Genomic DNA, 23,016 nt, shown 5'->3' with positions numbered 1-23,016 from the left:
TTAGCTATAGGTTTTGTGTGAGTCTTTGTACTTTATTATTATGATTTGGGATAGGGGCACACACTGTACCTAAGCTGGAACTCTCTATGCAGCCCAGCTTGACCTCAGATCTGCTGCAGTCCTTCTGCATGCTGGGATTATAGGCCTGCACTACATTGCCTGTACCTTTTTTTTTTTTTTTTAAACGGAGACCAGTATGCAGCTCTGACTAGCCTGGTCCTGCTGTATAGACCATGCTGGGATTGAACATGCAGCAATCCCCCTGACGTAGTCATCAGAGTACAACTATGCACCCACAAGCATGGTCTTTGTATCTTTCTTATAAGGCAAACATTTTGGTGTATTAGTTACTTTTCTATTGCTGTGATAAAACACTGTGAGTAGTACAGCTTATAGAAGAAAGGTTTTATTTGACTCACAGTTCCAGAGGATAATACTCCATGATGGTAGAACAAGGTAACAGGTAGCAGGCGTCTAGAGCAGCAGCTGAGAGCTCACATCACAGGACACTGAGAGAGCCAACTTGAAATGGTGAAGAGGTTCAAGTCTTAAAACCTCAAAGCCCCCAGTGGCATTCTTCCTCTAGCAAGGCCACACCTCCTAATCCTCCCCAAACAGCTGCCAGCAGGGACCAAGTATTCAGAGGCCCAAGACTTAAGGGGGACATCTCATTCAATCACTGTATTTGGTGATGTTTGAAAATACAGACTCCTTGTTAGCTTAAGATCTTGTTTACAGTCAGCAAACTAGCATTTTAAAGTATTCTTATTTATCAGTGTACATGATTTTAACCAGATTGGTGTGTGTGTGTGTGTGTGTGTGTGTGTGTGTGTGTGTGTGTGTGTGTGTGTATTATAAGACAGGGTCTTGCTAACTTGTTCAGGCTTGTTTTGAGCTCACTGTGTAGCCCAGGCTGGCCTTGAACTCTCAGCAGTCCTCCTATTTCAGCCTCCCAATGACTGCGTTTACAGGCAAGTACCACAGTGCCCAGCTTAACCAGACTTAAAAAAATATATATCATTTAGTAGTAGCTTTAAAGAAATTATATTTCCAGTCAGGTGGTGGTGGTACACGCTTTTAATCCCAGCATTTGGGAGGTAGAGGCAGGGGGATCTCTGTGAGTTCAAGGCCAGCCTGGTCTATAGAGCTACTTCCAGGACAGCCAGGGCTACACAGAGAAACCCTGTCTCGAAAAACAACGACATAAAACAAACAAATTATATTTCCATTTCTATTGGTGGGATAGCTATCCTAAGTTAATTTTGGAAGTTGATTTTTATTTGTATGATGCAAAATAAAATCATATTAAATAAAGGTGTTTTTAAAATCCCTTTTGATTTTTTTCACTTTGGTCTGAACAAAGCACTATTCACGTATAGTTTGACTTTTAAGTGAAACAACTTGTTTTTCTCTAAGATGCCAGTTAACCTCTTTGTAAAATAGACATTGGAATGAGTCATTTAAGAATGGTGTACATATGTGTGTCTGTGTGTCTGTAATTAACATGCACAGTGATACATGCCTGTAAACCCAGTCATTGGGAGGCTGAAGTAGGATTCCTTCGTGTTCAAGGCCAACCTGGGCTACATAGTGAGTTCAAAGCAAGCCTCAGCAAGTTAGCAAGACCCTGTTTTAAAACATACAGATTCACTCCATTCTGTTTGATTAATAATGATGTTCTTTTAAAAGAAGATTTATTTATTTTATGCACATGAGCATTTTTTTCATATATGTATGTATGTATGTATACATGTGTGCCTGGTACCCGTGGAGGTCAGAAGAGGGAGTCAGATCCCTTGGAATTATAGACAGTTGCAGTCTGCCATGTGGGTGCTGGGAACCAAACCTGGGTCCTCTGCAAGGGTACTCTTGACCACTGAGCCATCTCTCCCATCCCACAAAGGTATTCATAAATGTGAGGAAGTTAAAGAAGCTTGTAATATACGAGGGAGGCAAAGTGCCAGAGAGTCTCATGGATGGTGTAAAGAAAGTCTCATGGATGGTTTCTTAAAGAAATGGCAAGGCTATAAAAAAAGAGTAGCCAACATTGAGTTCTTTAGAAGCACCAGTATGGAGCTTGTGCTTAGCATGTTTGAATCCATGGTTCAATCCTGAGCACTTGTCTCTACCAAAGAGCCCCAGCTAATGGTGTGTCGCAGCCCCTGGGGGTCTTGTTCCCTTTTTCCTTCAGCTTTACACTTTGGCAGTTTTCTTCAACAACACGGGATTTTGGAGGAGTGGTTGAGATAGTGTCTTGTTATCTATTGCACGCTAGCCTCCAACTCACAATTGCCCTGCCTGTGCTTCAAGAGTCCTGGGATCATGGGTGGGAACCACCACACCTGACTACTTTTTGGTTCCTTAGACTTGTCATGTTATTTGTTGCCTACGACCTGTCTACATACTTTTCTTATTTTCTAGAAAGCTCTCTCTTGATCTTAGTGAACTCTTTTATCCATCTTTTAAGTCTTAGCTTAAATGACACTTTTACATTTCTTAGATTAGATGAGTTCTTTCTGTGGTATGTTCTTAAAGGGCCTGTGTTTTTCTTTATCACTCCATTTGCAATATATGTTTGGAATAACCTTTTGAGTCCCTTAAAGGCAGGCAGCTCATTTGTTCTTCTTTACTGCTACACATCTAGTGCTCAGCTGTATTCCTATTTCCCGCATGTGTGACACTCACCGGACACTGCTGAATGAATGGATAGCATGGGTACACTGAGGACAAGCATTTTCATGACTGGAAGGTAGCTGGAGTAGCAGCGGGGACCAAAGGATTTGTTAAACATTTTACCTGCTCTGACTAGGAGGAGGAGAGAATGAAGGACTATCTGTAGAAATTGGTGAGGAAGTCCTGTCCTTTGGGATGTGTTTAGTAGCATTTGAGGTACATAGAGCAGTTTCTGAAGAAGTTAAAGTTAAAAATAGATCACAGATTCAAAGGCGGATTTGCTGTAGGTAGACGAACAAGGTAACTTATAATGAGATTGGGGGGATAGAGGGATTATCTTACATGTTTATGTTCTAGATGGTGGCAGTTTCAGTGTTGTAAGAGGCGTTATGGGAATGGCCATTAGAGGCTTTCAAAACATTGAGAGAAATCCCTTGGTTTAATTTACAGTTCTGGTGCTTACTGGCAGAATGACCTTGAAGTAGTTCTGTAGTCTGCCTGATTTCATCTTAATAGGCAAAACAAATATTTGGATACTCGCCTGATAGTTGATGGAGATTGAACTAGCCCTTGCCCTAGGAATAGGAAGAACTAGTTCATAGTGCCTATGGCTATTAACTGTCCACACAATCACATCCATAGTGTTAAAGGTCTATAATTCAAGGGATGTTGCTGTGTTTTTATTTGGAAGCCACATGTTCTCAGGATTAGCTCTTACAAAATCAATTTTTTCTGAAGTTCAGGTTTCAAAGAGTAGAATTGAAGATAGTCTCTAGAACTATACTACTCCAAGCTGGCTATGTGTCAGGATCCCTGTAAACCAGAGTTTCTTAGGCCTCAGACTGCTGATTCAGAATCTGTCACCTTAGAGCTTGCTAGCTGCCTGGAAAAAGGCATTATGTGGCTACTCTGAAACTGACTTGCAATGAGAATGATAGGGGTGTATATGTGGAGGGTTATTTGAGTTAAGAAAATAGTTACAGGGCTTGGGGTGTAGATCAGTGACAGGGCTCTTGTCTGCATGTGTAAGAACCCAAGCTTGAAAGCCTAATCATGATGGCGCATCCACTCTTAGTTTCTCCCAACACCAAAGGGGCAGACGCAGGTGGATCTTTGTGAGTTGGAGGCCAGCCTGGTCTACATATTGAGTTCCAGGATAGCTAAAGCCACACATTGAGACCATGTCTCAAGTAAACACACAAGCAACCTGGGTTTGATTACTAATACCAATACCAAACTAACTACAGAGGTGGAGTAGGGGGAGCATAATGATTTTAAAAATATTTATCCAAAGGGTATTATTTACTTATTTATTTTTATAGATTAAAAACGTGTATTGTGTATTCCTCAGTGTAAATATGTGTACCATATGTGTGGAGGATCCCTGGAGATCAGAAGAAGCTGACAGATCCCTGAAACTGGAGTTGCAGATGGTTGTGAGCCTCCTGATTTTGGTGCTGGGAACCAGACTTCAGTCCTCTGTGAGAGCAGTGCACTCTCTTAACTGCCCAGCCATTTCTCTAGCTTCTGTTTACTTATTTTTAAAAATGCCGTTACTTTGTGTGTGAATGCATGCTTGTGCTTGAAATCATAGCCTAGGAGTTAATCTTTGCTAAATTGGTAGCCAGGAGAAATGTCTTTCTTCTCTGAGTAGTTTCTGTTATTCACTGAATCTAGACGGCAAAGTTTTATTGCTCTAGTATAGCTTCTCATTACGTTATGTCCAGGGTGAATAAACGAGTCTTCAGTGTAATTTACACAAATTTATTTATCTTTGCCTTTTCTATTTTGGTGTGTGTGTGTGTGTGTGTGTGTGTGTGTGTGTGTTGTACATGTTTGCATATATATGGGTACAGTGTATGTGTATGTGTGAATTTACATGGATTTCTTCTACTGTTTTGGCTTCATTCACAACTAGACTTTTCTTTGGTGATAGCAATAGCATAAACTTTCCCTACCAGTCCTTAAATTTATTGCACATTAATGCATAATCATTTTACCATATGACTCCCTTATTTTTGTGATACCATTATGTTCAGGTTATTATATGGGTCTTTGTCTTTGTTCTTTTCCTTGTTATCAATAGCATGGTCACTTATATTTTTCTGTTTGTGCTTTATAGTTTGTTTTAACATAGAGTCTTATGGGCTTACTTTCACAATAGTATGTGAATTCTCAGTTTTTAGTTTTCTGTTACCACCTCCCCAGGTTTAGTAGTGCTGTACATTGTGTCTGCTTTTTTGTGTACATATGGTCATGTTTCTACTTCCATTGACCCTTTCTCACTTTGCTTTTTCCCATTTGTCCTTCTACTGGCAGTGCTTTTTTCAAAAACAAAACAAAACATTTTATTTTTGAGAATTGCACACGAGTACTGTATTTACATAATTTCCATCCCATCCTTTGTCCTTCCCACATCACCCTCTCCTGTTTCTAATTCCTCTGTCCTTCTCCCTCTCAAATTCATAGCCTCTTCTTGAATTGTATGTATGTATGTATGTATGTATGTATGTGTGTGTGTATAAATACAGTGTGCTCAGTCCCTTTAGTGGAGCTCATATGTATATGTTTAGGACTGATCACTTGTGATTGGATTAACCTATTAGGAGGCTTGTCCTTGAAGAGGACCGATTCTCCTGCTCTTAGCAACCTTTAATTGCCTGTAGTTCTTCATCTAGAGGTGGGACTTATGAGATTACCCCTAACCACATTGGAATGTCAACAAAGCAATGTCTTCCCTGCCTTAAAGCCTATGGATCAAAGCGGTGACAGGCAAGATAAGCTCAAGGGTAACCAAATTGGACTTAAGGCCTGTTGAGTAGGTGGGAATCCATTGCTGGTCCCATAAATACAGCCCTGCCTGTGGGTAGTAAGGGCATGACCTCTAGAGGACAAACCTACCACTGCCACTTTCCTAAACTCATGAAGTTCCAAACTGCATGCTAAATATCTATCTAGAGCTCAGAGAAGGATTTAGGCAAGTTATAATAGCACTTGAGAAGCAGCTGAAGCTATGAAGAGTATTGAGGGGTTAGGGAGCTGGCTCAGTTGATAAAGTGCTTGTCATGCAAGCATCAAGACCTGAGTTCAGAGCTCTAGGACCTACATTAAAGCCAGGTACTGTGGTGTGGGCCTGCAGTCCTGGCTCCAGGAGGTGGAAGCAGAAGGCTCCTGGGGTCTGCTGGCCATCTACTCTAGTTGAATGGATGAGCTCTAGGTTCAGTGAGAGACTTTGTCTCAAAAAATAAGGCAGACACCACCTTTGCTTCTGCCTTCCATGTGCATATGCACATACATGCACATGTATACACCTACACAGGTGTATGTACACACATATATGTACGGACCATAAAAATATGTTGAGTTTTCCTGGGAAGAAAGAGCTAGAAAAGAAGAGGCCTAGTGATAGAACTTTTGGAAATGTTATCATTGAATTACTGGGCTGAGGTAGGGGGTCCTTTATGTATGTGCTGTGAAAGTGAGCACCCCTTCGAATCATTCAAGAAGTAAGGAAACAGGAGAGGTATGTTTACTAATTTAGGAGTAGTGGGAGTTTCAAGATCAAAGTTTGAAATTGTGAATGTTAAAATACTGCTATAATACCATCAAATGGAAAAGTACATTGAAAGTATGTTTCTTAGATTTTCTAGACAGATACATTTTAAACAATGTTTAAATACATCTTTAAGTTTTATTTATTTATACAATGTGTATGAGTATTGCTCGCATTTATATCTGTGTACTACATGTGTGCCTGGTGCTGGCAAAAGTTGGAAGAAGGCATCTGATCCCCTGGAAAAGAATCATAGATAGTTATGGGCCACCATGTGGGTGCTGGGAATCAGACCCAGGTCCTGTATAAGTGCAAATGTGCTTTACTGCTGAGCCACCTCTTCAGCCCATTTAGATATTTCTAAGACCCTCATACAAATAAACTCATAAATCGGGACAAAGCAATATTTTAAAGATTGTTGCCCTGGTTTTGGGATGGGAAAACAGACTTACAAAAAAGTGATGTAAATGAAATATAAATATAATATACATTTTTGAAAACAACATAAATGCATAGCTTAGTCAAGTCTTAAGAGCTGGACACATCCATGAAATTGGTACCCAAATCAATAAATGACTGTACACAGTTGACCAGCCTGTACATCATTTTGGCAGAGGTGAACTCAGTCATCTCTCCAGCCACTTTAAGGATGATGACTAGCCTCACTGTAGCACCAATGAAACTTCAGTTTGTGTTGTACGTTGAGTGATAGGATTATATGGCATCTATGTTGTTTCTGGTCTTCCTTATGTAATAGTGATCCTGAACTACATTGTTTTATGAACTGTCATTAATTATTTCATTCTCATTAATAGCAAATATGTCATTAAGATATATATATATATATATATATACACACACACACACATATATATAAATATGCAGTGTTATGTAAATGTTTTACTAGATAGTTAGTCCTTTTTTTGTTTTTCTTTTGCTTTTTGAGACAGGGTTTCTCTGTGTAGCCCTGGCTGTCCTGTAACTCACTCTATAGACCAGGCTGGCCTCAAATACAGAGATCCACCTGCCTCTGTCTCCTGAGTGCAGGGATTAAAGGTGTGCGCCATCACTGTCCCGTGATATTTAGTCATTTTTAATTAAAGATCAACTGTAAATTAGGCATTTATTTTGAAACATGTTTTTTTTTATGTTTATCCACACTGCTTCAGCCTTATAAGCACTAGCCCTTAGATAGAGAAATTTTGGACTGAAATGCAGTTTTAAAAAACATTTTGCCTATTTATCCTTTTCATTGAGAAAATATTCTATTTATTGCACTTAATTTCATTTTAAGGCAGGGAAATGTTTGTAAAGACAATCTTGTCAAATCACTGACAGATTAGTGATGTAGAATAAGTGTGTGTGTGCACGCGTGTGTGTGCGCACGCGTGTGCGTGCAGGGCTTTGTGCAGAGGCCCTGAGAGGGTGTCAGGTGTCCTGCCGTATCCTTCTCTGCCTTACTCCCTTTTGAGACAGGGAATGCCACTGACACTGTCTCTGCAGTGAGTATCCAGGCTTACAGGCATGTGCAGCCACGCCCAGCCTTCTGCATGGTGACTGGGATCTTGACTCATGTCCTTTTGATTGTATAGTGGGTGCTCTTATCCACTGCTGAGCCATTCTTTAGCCCTGATCTCTTTTTTTCCCCGGCAGTGTTGATAACTATGATTAAAGTTTTTAATGGCTGAAAAATTTTAAACTATCGGTGAATTTGCTGACTTTTGTTTTTCCTTCCTCCTGTTTTCAGAAGAGACATTTTATGAGGAACTTTTGTGTGTGCAGCACGGAGGGCTGAGTAGAGGACACCTAATAAGTGTGCACTCTGCCTCTGAGCCTTGTTTCTAACCCGTAGAAGAATTTCATTTTAACAACAGTTTGGAAGTTTGTTTCTAGGAAGCTTATATGTCAGGATTATCTACCTCTAGGAAAAATTAATTCCCATAAGAGTAATAACTTTTAAATTTCATGTATTTGGATTTACTAGGTAAAATTTTCTTTTTCTTAAATCTAATTTGGGATTTAAAAATATTTAACACACTGGAACTGAGAATGCATCTCAGTGGTAGAGTGTTTGCCTACTGTGCTTGAAGCTCTGGGTTCACTTTCTCAGGACTACAAATAACATACTATACTTCCTTTATAAATAACTCATTGGATGAATAGTTTATTATGTGTCATTGCTTTTGTGTGCATGTGTATGTGCTGCATTTGTCATGGGATACATAGGGAGGTCAGAGGACAGCTTGGGAGTCAGTGCTCTCTCTTTGTACCGTGTGGTCCTGGGGGTAGAACTCAGATCGTCAGTCTTGGGGGCAGGTGCCTTTACCTGCTGAGCCGCCGCTCCTCCCTTTAAATTCCAGTTTGTTGTTTAGTTTGCAGATGAAATACTTTTATAAATATGACAGAATTTAATATATTTATAACATAAAGAACTAATGACATTAAAAATTAAGATCCTGGGCTGGGCAGTGGTGGCGCACGCCTTTAATCCCAGCACTCGGGAGGCAGAGCCAGGCGGATCTCTGTGAGTTCGAGGCCAGCCTGGTCTACCAAGTGAGTCCCAGGAAAGGCGCAAAGCTACACAGAGAAACCCTGTCTGGAAAAACAAACAAACAAACAAACAAACAAAAGATTGTGGTAGAATATGATCTAGCTAGCTTCTACCAAGTTCAAATTCAAGCAACCATTTTTTTCCCCTATGAAGTCAGCAAAAACAAAAATAATACAAACAAAATTAAAAAGTATAACTGAAGCTGCTAGTCTCTTAAATTCTGGGAAGCTGGAAAACAGTTTGATGTTGGATTACAGCATCATGTCCTTCACATTCTTTAGTTCAGTTTTGATATATTTTGCAGATATTACTCTAGGCAAATAATCCAAATAAGCCAAAATTCATATAAACTGTGTTGTTTGTTTTAAGACAGTGCCTTGTTATGAATCACTGGCTGGCTTGGAACTTGCTGTATAGACCAGGCTGTTCTTCACTCACAGAGATCGGCTTGCCTCGGCCTTCTTAGTTCTGAGATTGAAGGCTTGTGCTGCCTACCTGGCTAGTGTTATTTACAGTAGAGAAAATGAAACACAATAGAGTATTGGTTTTTTATTCATTTTAAAAGAAGACTTTGTTTTTCCATTTATTTATTGTGTATCTGGGAAACTGTGTGGGAGTATGTGCATGCCATGGCAACATGAGGTCAGAGGACAACTGGCTAGAGCCAGTGCTCTCCACCATGAGGGTCCTAGGGATGGAAATCAGATGTTAGGGTTGCTGAGCCATCTGGCCAGACCACTCCTCATTCTCATGCTGGGCGTTGAACTGGGACCTTATGTATGGGCAGTGCGTGCATTACCACTGGTATAGCCCCAGTCTTGTGACTCTATAATCAATAAAAATGTTGATAATAATGATAATAGTTCCTCTGAAGTATTGTATTATTTATAGGATTGATTATGAGATACTCATGAGTGTATGAAGCTACATTTTAGAGATGACAATCTTTTTTGGACCTTCATGAATAAGTCATAATATTTCTTAATTTTTTTATTATGGTGACGGTCAATGTTATTGATGACATAATTTGCAGGTAAATTGGCAAGATGAGGAGCAGCAAGTCAAAAGAGGTGCCTTTACCAAATTCAAGGAGCTTTCAAAGCAAGGAGACTGTTCAAGGTATGAGTTTGTTTATTTATTTACTTATTTGTTTGTTTGTTTTGAGACAGGGTTTCTCTGTGTAGCTTTGGTTCCTGTCCTGGAACTCACTCTGTAGACCAGGCTGGCCTCGAACTCACAGAGATCCGCCTAGCTCTGCCTCCCGAGTGCTGGGATTAAAGGCGTGAGCCACCACCTCCTGGCAAGTTTTTTTTTTTTTTTTGGTTTTTCGAGACAGGGTTTCTCTGTGTAGCTTTGCGCCTTTCCTGGAGCTCACTTGGTAGACCAGGCTGGCCTCGAACTCACAGAGATCCGCCTGGCTCTGCCTCCCAAGTGCTGGGATTAAAGGCGTGCGCCACCACCGCCCGGCAAGTTTTTTTTTTTTTTAAGACTGTATTCAATTCTGGGTAATCAGTAGATGAAATTTATGTGTATTTTGATTTGTAAAACAAAAAAGTGGATTATGCTGAAGAAGTGGCTCAGTGGTTAAGAGTACTTACTGATTTTGCAGAGAACCTCTGTTTAGTTCCCAGCAATCACATTGTATAGCTTGCAAATGCTTGTAACTTCAGTGGTCATTTGCATGTATGTACACATACACACACACACACACACACACACACACACACACACACACACACACACGCAAATAAAACTTAAACTTTTATTTTTTATTTCTGTGCATTAGTGTTTTGCCTGCATGTTTGTCTGTATGAAGATGATGGATCCACTGGAACTTGAGTTAGTTGTGAGCTGCCATGTGGGTGCTGAGAATTGAACTTGGGTCTTCTGGAAGAGCAGCCAGTGCTCTTAACTGCTGAGGCATCTCTCCAGCCCCACCATTTTTAAAAAGTGGATAAATAGTAGAAAAGTTTACTTTTTAGTATAAAAGTACCTTTAAAAAATGAATTAGTTGAGCCAGATGTGGTCATGTATTACGATAATGCCAGAACTCAAAAGGTTACTTTTTAGTATAAAAGTACCTTTAAAAAATGAATTAGTTGAGCCAGATGTGGTCATGCATTACGATAATGTCAGAACTCAAAAGGTTGAGGCAGGAGAATTGTGAGTTGAAGGCCAGCTTGTACTACCCAGTAAGAACTTCTCTCTCTTCAAGAAGTATATATACAAAATTAGTTTTCTTTTTCAGAAATGCTGACTGTGATGTCTGAGTCTATAATACAGACAGTGAATACATAGTAAGTTACAGGCTCCCTGAAGTCCTTCTTAAGTTATTTGTTAGAGGTACTTCAAGGTCTGATATTTTAAAAGGGAAGCTGACAAACTAGAGTTGATCCAGAGGAAGATTCCTATTTGGGAGGCAACTAGAAATTAAGCCATATAGAGAGTATTTGGAGGAAATGAAAACATTTATTCTGGAAGAAGATAGCTCACGGGAAACAACACAGCCTTAAACTAGTTGAAAGGCTGTTACTTGAAAGACTAAATAGATTTGTTTCTACTAGTACAGTGAAGTGTGGAATATTTTAAAAAGTATTCTTTTACATTATAATGTGATATAAAACAACACAAAGTTTTATATTTGGTTGATTGGTTGAGTGTATTGGTGGATTCCTATAATCCTAGCACTCAGAAGGCTCAGGCAACAAGATTCTAAGTTGGAGATCAGCCTGGGCTGTACAGTGAGAGTCTACCTCATTCTTATCCTTCCCCCTCCCCCTTCTCTCTCCTCCCTCCTCCCTCTGTGTGTATGTGTGTGTGTTGGTTCAGGTCATTGCTGTAAATTAAATATACTTCTTTTGTATATGTCTGATACAGGTTTTGTAAGAGTATAGTTCAGAGTATAGTTCAGTTTTGTTTTTTTTTTTGAGACAGTTTCTCTGTGTAGTTTTGGTGCCTGTCCTGGATCTCACTCTGTAGACCAGGCTGGCCTTGAACTCACAGAGATCCGCCTGGCTCTGCCTCCTGAGTGCTGGGATTAAAGGCTTGCACCACCACCGCCTGGCTAGTCCAATTGTTTTAAGGACTAATAGTATCAGGCTATTTTAATTCTGTGTCTTGAGAAGCATGGCCTTTTATAACTATAGGGAAAAAAGTGTGTTTTGATTCAGTATTATAAATGCATCTGATAAGGAATAGTTCTACCTATGAAGTGGTTCTCAAACCTTTGATCACATTTGGGAGCATATTAAAATTCATGATCTAAGTTCTACTTCAGAACTCTGATTCTGTAAATGTCACTTTTCTCAGTAGATGTAACCACATCGTGGGATGTACTTTCTCAGACCAAGGCTGCTGTAAGTAGTTTCGTTTCTATTTTAAAAATTTACTTATTTATTTATTGGTTTTAAAATGGATACCATGTTATAATGCGATGAATTAAAACATTTTCTGTAGCACTTTTTTGAAAGGAAAAAGATATTTTGTATATATTGCACAAAGAACAAAAATGAGTAATAAAGGAATAAACAAGATACTGCTTTAGGGTGTCAGGTCTACTAATATGACATGTCAAATATTTATGTAACATGTGCTGTTTATTCACCTTTAATAAATTAGTTCACTTTCTGTGGTGATAGGAAGGATGAATGTGGGAAGGTTGGACTGTATCTGTGTGGAAAGCTTGTTGTCAGGGAGCAAGTGAAAGGAACTGCTTCCTGGACTGTGAGATACTGCTTACGTTTTGTGGTCATAGGTCGTTTTCCTTTATAAAAAAGAATGACTATGGAAGAGTTATTTTCTTTTGTGTTTAGTTGGTCTTGTCTGGATTGTGAGAAATCCAAGCTGGCAAAGTGATACATGGTCCCTTCAAAGAAATATTCCTCTTCTGGGGTAATTATTTATATGTCCCCATTAATTTGAATAATGGTTTCTATTATTTTTAAAAACATTTACTTACTTTTATTTTTATGTGTTCATTATGTGTGCCTGGAGGCAGCTGTAAGCCACCATGTGGGTGCTGGGAATCGAACTCGGGTCTTGCAAGAGAGCAAGTGCCTTAACTGCTGAGCCTTCTTCTCTCCACGTGTTGTCTGAGTATTTTATGTAGTCTTCTATGTTCTAATCTTTGGAACTCTTGAAATGGTATCTGCTAGTTTTTTTTTTCTCTTGAGAAGATCTATTTTCTGTCTTGAGAAATATGGCCTTATGCAATGGTAGGGGGAAAAATTGTGTTTTGATTCAATATAATAAAGATTTGGCTTTATAAAGAAGCAGTATATAATCCCACTACGTGAGTTTTAAACATGTATAATATAGGAATGAATTGTTTCTATGTCCTCATTTGATTTAAATTTGAGTGAAATCAATACACAGAGAATAGTTAATTTTCAAAAATAACTTGTTAATTGTGTGTTTGAAGAACTCTTTAGGATTATAAGATTCACAAATAGGGAGAATTAACTGATATTGAATTATGTGAATGATTATTGCAAAATTTTCACAAAAATGTGAAAAAAGATAGTTTCATATAAAGTGTTTTTATTTCCTAGTAAAATTTTGATGATTTTGATTTCTATACTTTTTAGTTTTCAGCTGTTCTATAAGCCTATAGTATTCTACTATTCAAGAGAAAATGCTTAAACTGCTCAGAACATTGGTAGTGACTTCTATTTCAGAGTATATATACAACCTGAATTGTATGTATCCTGTGAATTTTGCTTTCATTTCATTTAATTTTTTTTATTTATAAGTTTTTCTTAGATTTTTGAAACAGGGTCTTATTGTGTAGCTTTGGCTATCTTGGAACTTGTTCTGCAGACCAGGCTGACCTTAAACTCACAGAGATCCACCTGCCTTTGCCTCCCGAGTGCTGGGATTAAAGGCATGTGCCACCACCGCCTGGCTTGGATTTTGCTTCTTGAAAGATGTATATCATAGACACAAAATTGTAAAAAGTTGTGACTGAGTACAAATTTTAATTCAACTAAATTATCCTTTTTTTTTTACATATAAAATATACAAGGTATATTGAATAATGATATGCAACATATTACAGATAATTTATTACCTTAAAAAGACTTAACAATTAAAAATAGTTCAACATGATGAGTAGAAACTCATTAGATCTCTTCATAATCTGTTGGGTATTTTTGTTATGTTTGGATAGCATTATGCTCAAAGTGTAATTACAGCTAAAGTAGTAAGTTATAAAAATAATATTGGGGCCCCCAACTGGGTCAGGCCCTCTGAACAGGTGAGACAGTTGATTGGCTTGATCTGTTTGGGAGGCATCTAGGCAGTGGTACCAGGTCCTGGGCTCGCTGCATGAGATAGCTGTTTGAAACCTGGGACTTATACAGGGATGCTTGGCTCAATCTGGGAGGAGGGGACTGGACCTGCCCAGACTGAGTCTATCAGGTCGATCTCAGTCCTCGGGGTGTGTGTGTGTGTGGCCTTGATCTGGAGGTGGTGGAAATGGGGGGTGGGCTGGGGGGAAGGGGAGGGGGGCAGGAAGGGGGAGAACAAGGGAATCTGTGGCTATTATGTAGAACTGAATAGTATTGTAAAATAAAATAAATAAAAGAAAAAAATAAAAATAGTTAATATTGCAAGAAAGTGTTTAAGTTTTTTTCTACTTTAGAGAAAGATATTGGGCAATATTATTTTAAGTAGCTATGTAAACCAATGGTAATTGATTATTTCAGGATTAATTTATGTATTTTTATGGTATTCAAATTTTAGCTGAGACACATTGAGAACAAATTAGAAGTAACCCCTACAAGTACAGCTGTAATTGATTCTGTGATGGATGCTAAGAAGTCTGCAAGTGCTACCCGAAAAATAAGTAGGAAAGGTATGTGTGAAGTTTTTTTAAAAAGTTGAGCTGTATTAAATTTAGCTATAGTAAGTCCAGACTAATTAATTACTACTATTGTTTGTAGGGGTGCACATGTGTACAGACTACGCATGTGGAGGCCAGAGGCCCACCCTATGGAATTGGTTCCCGCCGTCCACCATTGTGTGGGTCTGGGGTTGGTCGCATTAACACAGATTGTGTTGTCTAAGTGTTTCCTGGCAGTCCATTGCGTATGCAAATGTCCTTAGACTGCTTCGGAAGCAGCCTCGTGCTTAGTGATGCTGGTGATGTTTTCACCATCACATCGTGTTTAACACTTGAGTTTTCATTTGTTTGTGGTAATGAGCGTTTTATTTTGATGTTTGAGCTTATATATACTTACCTTTTTTAGTTCACAGGTATAGTCTTTGAAGGTAAAATTTAATTGACTTAACACATACGAGTTTGTTTCAGGGGGCTAAATTGTTTAAATCATTAATGGAATATCTTTTATAGAGATACTGTGTAATAAATTGACACAATGCAGATATTTGATTTTTGGGGGTTGGTGGTTTCTTAATTGGTGGGTTACAAGGTACAAGCAAATGCTGGCTGCTTAGACTGAAAGTTGCTGGGTTTTTCCAGTTCTCCATACTGTTTGGGAGGGAAGGTTACTGGGGGTTTGACTGAGGCCCTCACATGCAAGGAAAGTCCCTACTGCTGCCCTTTCCTTCAGCCTTGTTTTATTTCCTTCCGTGTTTTGAGGTCAGTGGCCCATACTGGCCTTGAACTCACTTTGTAGCCCAAACAGACCTTGAACTGGTAACTCTCTTACCTCATGATGAGTAGATTTTAATTTGGCATTATTGTCTTAGAAAACAGTTTTCTCTACAAACTGTGGGTGTTTTCTAGCCTCTTACCTAATATCAAAGCAGAGGTGGTAGAAATAACACATAAGTAAGTTCTTCTCTTAGACGGTCGTGTTTTATGTCATCTGTTCTCAGAGATTTCTTTTCTCCTTTAGATGGTAGATATCTAGATGAGTCTTGGATCAGTGCTCCAACTTCCAAATCTTCTAAACCACGAAAAGAGAAATCTCGTAGTCCTCTCAGGGTTACCACCCTGGAAAGTAATGTTAAGAAAAACAACCGTGTGGAGTTCCGTGAACCTTTGGTTTCTTACAGGTTGGTATGGGAAAAGTCGTTAGCAGCTGGGTGATTGAACAATTATGATAGGAGTGTGGTGGGCTTTCTCAGTTTTTGCAGTACTCTGATTCTGAAATCCTGCTAGTTACTTTTCTCATTTTTGTGACCAAATGCCTGACAAGCAAACTGAGGAAGGAAAGGCTTCTTTTGGTTTACAGTTTGAAAGTCCATTATGGCGGGGAAGGAATGGCAGCAGCCCGTGAGGCTGCTGGTCAGATTGTACCTGCAGTTAATTAAGAAGCAGAGAGCAAGGAAATGGGGCCGGGCTATGAAATCTCAAGGCCTCCCCTAGTGCCTCTAACAGACCTCTCAAACAGTGCTACAACCAGTACTGTAGTGTTCACACACGTGGGCCTCGTTCACACTCATGCCACTAAAGATAATCCAAAAAACAAAAATTCACCAAAACATAAAAAATCAACCCCCCCCCAATTCTACCCTTTTAACCTTATAAAATACTGACTGCTGTCTTTGTTGTTGTTGTTGTAGATATCAAATCCAGAATCTTTCATAGAGTAGTCAAAGACTCGGCCACTGAGCCACATTGCCAGTCTGTATCCTCTCCAAGTATTTGAGTGGAAGAAACAGTAATATTTGTGTGCATGCCACATGTGTTGTTGGTGCCCAAGAAGGCCCTGGAGCTAGAGTTACAGTGGGTTCTGAGCTGCCCGTGTGGGTACTGAAAACTGAACTCTGGTCCTCTGGAAGAGCAGAAATTACTCATAACCAAGCAGCAAATACTCTGAACCTCTCTAGGCTCTGACCTGAATTTTTTTTTAACTGATTATATGAATTTATTTATTCTACTTTGTAACAGCTTAGATGTTCTGGACTTAAATGGGAAATTAATAGTGTAGAATATATAATAGAAAATGTACATTTTTGTTAACAGTGCTTTTTTTACTACTAAAATTAGAGAATTTTATATTTTTGAAGGATCCTTCACTAACTATTTATTTGTTGTATTTATTTATTTTTTTGGAGACAGGGTTTATCTATGTAGCCCTGGCTATCCTGGAACTCACTCTGTAGACCAGGCTGGCCTCCAACTCAGAGATCCACCTGCCTCTGCCTCTCATATGCTGGGATTATAGGCATGCGCTACCACTGTCTAGCTAATGCTTTATATATATTCATGGCTTTCGCATGGCAAATGGTAAGAAGCAGCAAGCCCCGGGCCTTATACTTCCTGTCTCTATAAGCATTTTTTGTGTACTCTAAAGGGTCAGTAAATGAAGAAGTTTCAGGATGGTACTTGGTAATTTTAGGTATGAGCTTGTACTCTCTAATTTTGTGATAAAGAATTTGGAAGAGAAGATAATGAATTGAGTGTTTAATATGTTGCATTTGATACAAGTTAAAAATTGGTGAAGATAATAAAGCGTTTGTAAATGTAGGCGAGATATATGTAAAATGATCCTTGGGTATTGTTATTAGTATTGAAGCAAAAACAAACAAACAAAGGAATACAAAAAGCCTGCTTAAAAACATGGTTACTATCAGGATTGAGATAGTTACTGACTCCTTTGTATTCTGATGTTCTTGCAAAGAGTACTATATGATATTTAAAATTTTATAAATTATAAATCTTTTAAGAAAAGGAAAAAAAGTACTCAGGGGTTAGTTGTGTGTGGAATGTCCTTTTCCACCTGGCAGATTCCATTTATCATGTAGCCCCCCTTCCACCCCCACTCCCCCCCCCACAGGGTTTCATGTAGCCCGGTTGGCTTCTAGCCAAGATTAAATTCAGATGTCTGATCATTTTTAGTAGTCACACACTGAAGAAAATGTAAACTACTATTTCGGATGTTGCAGGTCCAAACTGCTATTACATGTAGTGGATACTTTTTCTTCATGTCTTGTTTACAGCTGAGTTTTATTTGTCTTCATTAACCTTCCTTTTAATAAACTTCCTAAGAAAATTGTTAGAATAGTGTGTAAATTAAAATTGGTTTTGAAGAAAAACTTATGCTAGCATTTTTTGGTGTTTTTGAGACAGAGTAGTAGCTTTGGAGCCTTTCCTGGATCTCGCTCTGTAGCCCAGATCCGCCTGCCTCTGTCTCCTGAGTGCTGGGATTAAAGGCGTGCGCCACCACCATCCAGCCTGCTAGTATTTTTATAAATAGAGACTGTGGACTTTGTGCTGTGTCTTAGGCCCTGACTGGTCTGCCTACTTGTGCGTTTTGTGTAGTTCAAAGCCGCGACCCGTGTCTCTGGTGACGGGAGGGTCAACCTCAGAAGAAAGTTCCTAGGGCTTCTTGCCTACTAGACTTTTTTACTCCTCCCTCCCCTACTTTTTGAGACAGAGTGTTAAGTTGTCCAGCCTGGCTTTGAACTTGTGATTCTCCTGCTTCAGACTCTGAAGTAGCTGGATTATGGACCTATAACATTAGGTGCTGGTTTTACTTTTTAATTTCTAGTGAATTTTTGTTGTTTGTTTGTTTGTATTACTCCTACTATTCGCTTCAAGTTCTCCATTCAGTTTGTATGACTGGTTTCAGTTTGACTGCTTTATTTTTTCTAAACTCGTACTCAGACAAGAAAAATTATTTCTGCTGTACATAATGTTTTGATTCATGTATACATTGTGGAATTATCAAATCAAGCTCTTTAATGTATGCATCACCTTATATACTTACTATTATTTTGTGGTGAGAATACCTAAGATTTAACCCCTGCAGTTTTCAAGCCTACAAATTCTTTGTAATTAACTCTAGTCACAGAGCTTTTTCTTTTCTGTCACAGGGAAAGCCATGGTACACCTTTCAGCTTAAGCCCCAATCATCTGGAGTCAAAGCATGTGTATTGTGTTCACGAGGAAAAGGCTGAGAGTGGGAAGCAAATAGTAGGCAGTCGGGAAGATCGGAATATCCGTTGCTGTGATCTTGAGAGCTCTCAACCACCTGTCATCAGTGATACAGTTGTTAGATTTTTAAATGATGGACCAGCAATTGATGCATTGCACAGTTGTGAATGTTTGATGAAAATGGGAGTACATGTAAGAACTGAGGAAGAATTGCCTAACAGAGCAAAAGGAAGTGAGAACATTTCAAAGTCTTCTCTTAATAACGTGGGACACGATGTTGACCCAAAAGTGTTGCTGCTGTCTGACTCTTCTCCATCCTTTACTAGTGCCTGTAATTCCCAAAGATTAGATATTTCAAAGCGGCGACAACATGATGCTAAACTGGAAAAACTCAAGGAGCGGATTAGGAAACAGTGGGAACATTCAGAAGAAATAAATGGCCAGGCCCAGACTCTAGGTCCTGTTGACCATCCAGTAATGGTTGTCAACGTTGATAACTCAGTGACAACAAAGGTCAGGAAAGTGGCGACAGCACCGCCTGCTCCGGCATATAAAGGTTTGTAACCAGTCTTTATGTTCTCCTGTGTCTTCCCGTCCTCTGGTCCCCTAGATGTACAGAGCAGGTGGATTGCCAAATTAGCTGCATGAGAACTTTTTTTTTCAGGTACATGTTAAAAATGCCAATTCTAAGCCTGGCGGTGATGGCACACAACTTTAATCCCAGCACTCGGGAGGCAGAGGCAGGTGGGTCTCTGTGAGTTCGAGGCCAGCCTGGTCTACATAATGAGTTCCAGGATAGGCACCAAAGCTAAACAGAGAAACCCTGTCTTGAGAAAACAAAAACCAAAGGAAAAAAAAAAAAAACAAAACAAAGCAAAAGCCAATTCTAGACCTACATCAGAAATTCTGGAGATGGGGTCCAGAATGAGATTTTATTTGTTCGTTTGTTTTTGAGACAGGGTCTCTCCTGGGTGTTCTGGAACTCACAGAGGTCTAGATGCATTTGCCTCCCAAGTGTTGGAATTAGAGGTGTGCGCCACCAGAATAAGAATTTTTAACAAGTCCATTAGGGTCTCCTCTTCATTGCTTTCCCTTCTTCCCTTGTCCTCTCTTCATTGCTTTCCCTTCTTCCCCCATCCCCTTCTCCTCTCCCAGGCCAGCCTCAGACTCAGAGCAGTCTGAGTGTAGGGTGACAGGTTTGAGCCACCGTGCTCAGCTCCTCAGGGAGTCCTTAGAGGAAACAGGATTAGCACCATTTTCTGATGACCAAAAGAATTTGCTTTGGAATTAGCAAGAATTATCTAACAGTATTTTATAGTGGGTGTGTCTGTAATCCCACCTTCTCTGGAGGCTAAGGTAGGGAGATTCTCTAGTTTAAGGCCAGCCCAAGCTGCAGTCAGCTGGTCTGAACTACATAGCAAGACCCTGTCTCAAAGTACAGTTTTAAAAAGGGATGTAGCCGGGCGTGGTGGCGCACGCCTTTAATCCCAGCACTCGGGAGGCAGAGCCAGGCGGATCTCTGTGAGTTCGAGGCCAGCCTGGGCTACCAAGTGAGCTCCAGGAAAGGCGCAAAGCTACACAGAGAAACCCTGTCTCGAAAAACCAAAAAAAAAAAAAAAAAAAGGGATGTAGCTCAGTAGCAGATAGCTTGCCTAGCATATTCAAGTCCCTGGGTTGAATTCTTAATACTAAAAAAACAGTGACAAATCTGCTTAAAAGTCAGATCAGTCAATTCCCACTGAACATAGGACAGCATAATATTTTGCCATTGGCATGGATCCTGTTTTAAATTTTAATGAAGTTTATTTCTCATGTTTTAGAAAAATATTTAAAATAGATTTAGCTAACATTAAAAAATTTTTATTGAGAAATATTCTTTAGATCTGTTTTCTTTCCACCTGGCTCTGCCTCCCGAGTGCTGGGATTAAAGGCGTGCACCACCACTGCCCAGCAAAGTTGTGAATCTTAAAAGTAAAAATCTTAAATATTAACTTTTTAAAAGTTGGTCATTGGGTATACCATATTCCTTTTTATGATAGTTTTTTAAAAATGTGCTTGTTTTTGTATTAAAAGTTCTTGCAAATACAACTTTTTAGTGGGGTTATTTTGATAACATGTAGTGGACATTTAACAAATTGTTACAGAATATAGTTTCTAATATTCTGATTAATGGATTTATTTTTTACAATAGCAAAGCAGTTTTTATACAGTGTAAATTAAATGGACTTTATCACATTGTATTCTAAAGTGATATTTTATTTGCTTGAATACATAATAAATTCACTTGGCTGACTGTTCTAAAGATTCTAAGTATATACTTTGAAAAGCTGTATTACTCCTGTGTTCTAACCATCTGGTTCCCTTTCTGGAGGTTACTTGTGTTAACAAGTTGTCTATCATTCCAGGGACAGTTTGTACATAGCAAGCAGTTTGTGCTTGTGTTTATTTCTTCTTTTTATGCAGATTTTGTCATACTGAACCAATTCTGCACATTGATGGGTCCTTCCTTTTCTTTCTGTTACCTGCTCTTCCTCCCTCTCCCTTTCCTTGTGTTAGGTCTTCAACTCAGAGCCTTGTGTTTGCTGGTAGTTGCTTTTATTTGTTTGTGCTTTTTTTAAAAAAAAAAAAAAAACCGGGCGTGGTGGCGCACGCCTTTAATCCCAGCACTCGGGAGGCAGAGCCAGGTGGATCTCTGTGAGTTCGAGGCCAGCCTGGGCTACCAAGTGAGCCCCAGGAAAGGCGCAAAGCTACACAGAGAAACCCTGTCTCGAAAAAACCAAAAAAAAAAAAAAAAAAAAAGCTGAGGCAGGATTGTAAGTTTGAGGTCAGCTTTGAATTACATGGTGAGACTATATCAAAAAATAAAAACAACAAGACCCCAAAGAAATGGAAATTGTTTTATTAAACACAAATGGCACGTGTGCTATGATTATTCTTGCTCATATTGCACTAAATGCTTCCTTATCTTTTTCTTGCGGGTGTAAAGATCAATGAAGGTAAAGAGCCTAACTTGGTCATGAATATAAATAAATGCAAATTTTTAATTTTTTTAACTTTTTTAAGTGTGTGTGTGCACATGTGTGGGTGTTCACATGCATACCCATGGAGGCCAGAGGTGTTGAATCCCCTGTAGATGGAGTTACAGGCAGTTGTGAGCTGAAATGGTGCTGGAATCTGAACTGGGGTCCTTTTCAAGAGCAGTATGTACTTGTAACCACTGAGCCATCTCTCTGGCCCCAGGACTTTAAAAAATAATTCTATTCAGAAAATTGAATAAGCAGAAGAAAATGGACATAAGAAAGGAGTTAATGATTTGGGGACTAAGAAACATATTGCTAGTGAAATCTTTTTTTTTGTTTTTCTAGGCAGGGTTTCTCTGTGTAGCTTTGTGCCTTTCCTGGAACTCACTCTGTAGCCCAGGCTGGCCTCGAACTCACAAAGATCTACCTTTCTCTGCCTCCCGAGTGCTGGGATTAAAGGTGTGTGCCACCACCATGCCGCTAGTGAAATCTTAACATATGTGAGGATGCAAATACACAGAAGGGCTTCTAAAGAGAGAAATGTTTCCTAAAGAGAGTGAGAAAAATATATCTAAAACCCCAAGTACTCCAAAATCTGAAATATGGTAAGCACTTATAGAACATTGTAAGTGGAAAGTTCCATTCCTGACCTCATGTGGCAGGTCACAGTCAAAATGCAGGTGCATAATATTGTTTATTCAGACCCCCCGGGGATTTAAAAGCCCAGCCGTGCCCCATTAGCTCAGATCTATCTTTACCATGCATTCCCAGATTCCCTAGCTCCATGTGCTCACAGTGATAAAGCAATGCATGTGTAGTCACACAGCAGCTGACTTTCCTCATCATGTCCCATAAAGGGTTCGGAGTGTTTCTGACCTTTTGTTTATCTTCTGCTCTGTGGTGTAAAGATGCTGCTGAGAATGCCAAAAAGCCCAGCAGCTACCCTTATTGGTGACAGTGACGATAAGAGGTCTATCAGTAGTGTGCAAGTCAAGAATTCTAAGTGTGAAACATCCTACAGAAGGGTGTGGGCTGGAGCGACCACCAGATGTGACCTGAGAAACAAGGTAACCTGGTAAAGGTCTGTCGTGAAAGTGATGAGCAGAAGTTAATGATGAAGAAGAAGACTATAAAGCTAAAGATGAATATCCTATCTTTACGAGTAGATCTGTCCGCATTGCAGTAACATGTACCATTGAATGGCATGCAATTGTGAAACCTGTGGAGACCTGCCATAATGAACTGAACTAGAAAGGAACTGTGACTGTGGAAAAGTTTAAGAAAAAAAAAAAACCCAGAGGATTATTATTACTATTTTAGGATTCATGGTAAAAAAAAAAGCATATGTGATTACAAGGCCAGAGAGAAATTC

At 39.3% G+C, this 23,016-nt stretch overlaps 1 protein-coding gene across 14 annotated transcripts in view; it reads left to right on the top strand.

Moving 5' to 3' along the window:
• The window catches only part of Cep350 (centrosomal protein 350), a 143,588-nt gene that overhangs the window by 5,082 nt on the left and 115,490 nt on the right, over nt 1-23,016 (top strand). For 9 of the 14 annotated variants that reach the window (XM_076547656.1, XM_042258350.2, XM_076547655.1 and 6 more), the window contains exons 2-6: nt 9,811-9,896; nt 12,087-12,133; nt 14,520-14,631; nt 15,638-15,797; nt 18,564-19,180. In XM_076547656.1, coding sequence (XP_076403771.1) covers nt 9,824-9,896; nt 12,087-12,133; nt 14,520-14,631; nt 15,638-15,797; nt 18,564-19,180 — 1,009 coding nt within the window. In that variant the 5' untranslated portion in view covers nt 9,811-9,823. The remainder of the gene's footprint in view (nt 1-9,810; nt 9,897-12,086; nt 12,134-14,519; nt 14,632-15,637; nt 15,798-18,563; nt 19,181-23,016) is intronic. The other 5 variants (XM_042258352.2, XM_042258348.2, XM_042258346.2 and 2 more) reach the window with 1 other exon arrangement.

Source organism: Peromyscus maniculatus, chromosome 11 (assembly GCF_049852395.1).
Source record: "Peromyscus maniculatus bairdii isolate BWxNUB_F1_BW_parent chromosome 11, HU_Pman_BW_mat_3.1, whole genome shotgun sequence".
Taxonomy (NCBI): Eukaryota; Metazoa; Chordata; class Mammalia; order Rodentia; family Cricetidae; genus Peromyscus; species Peromyscus maniculatus.
Note: the sequence above shows the minus strand (reverse complement) of the source record. Positions and strands in the feature narration are given on the sequence as shown.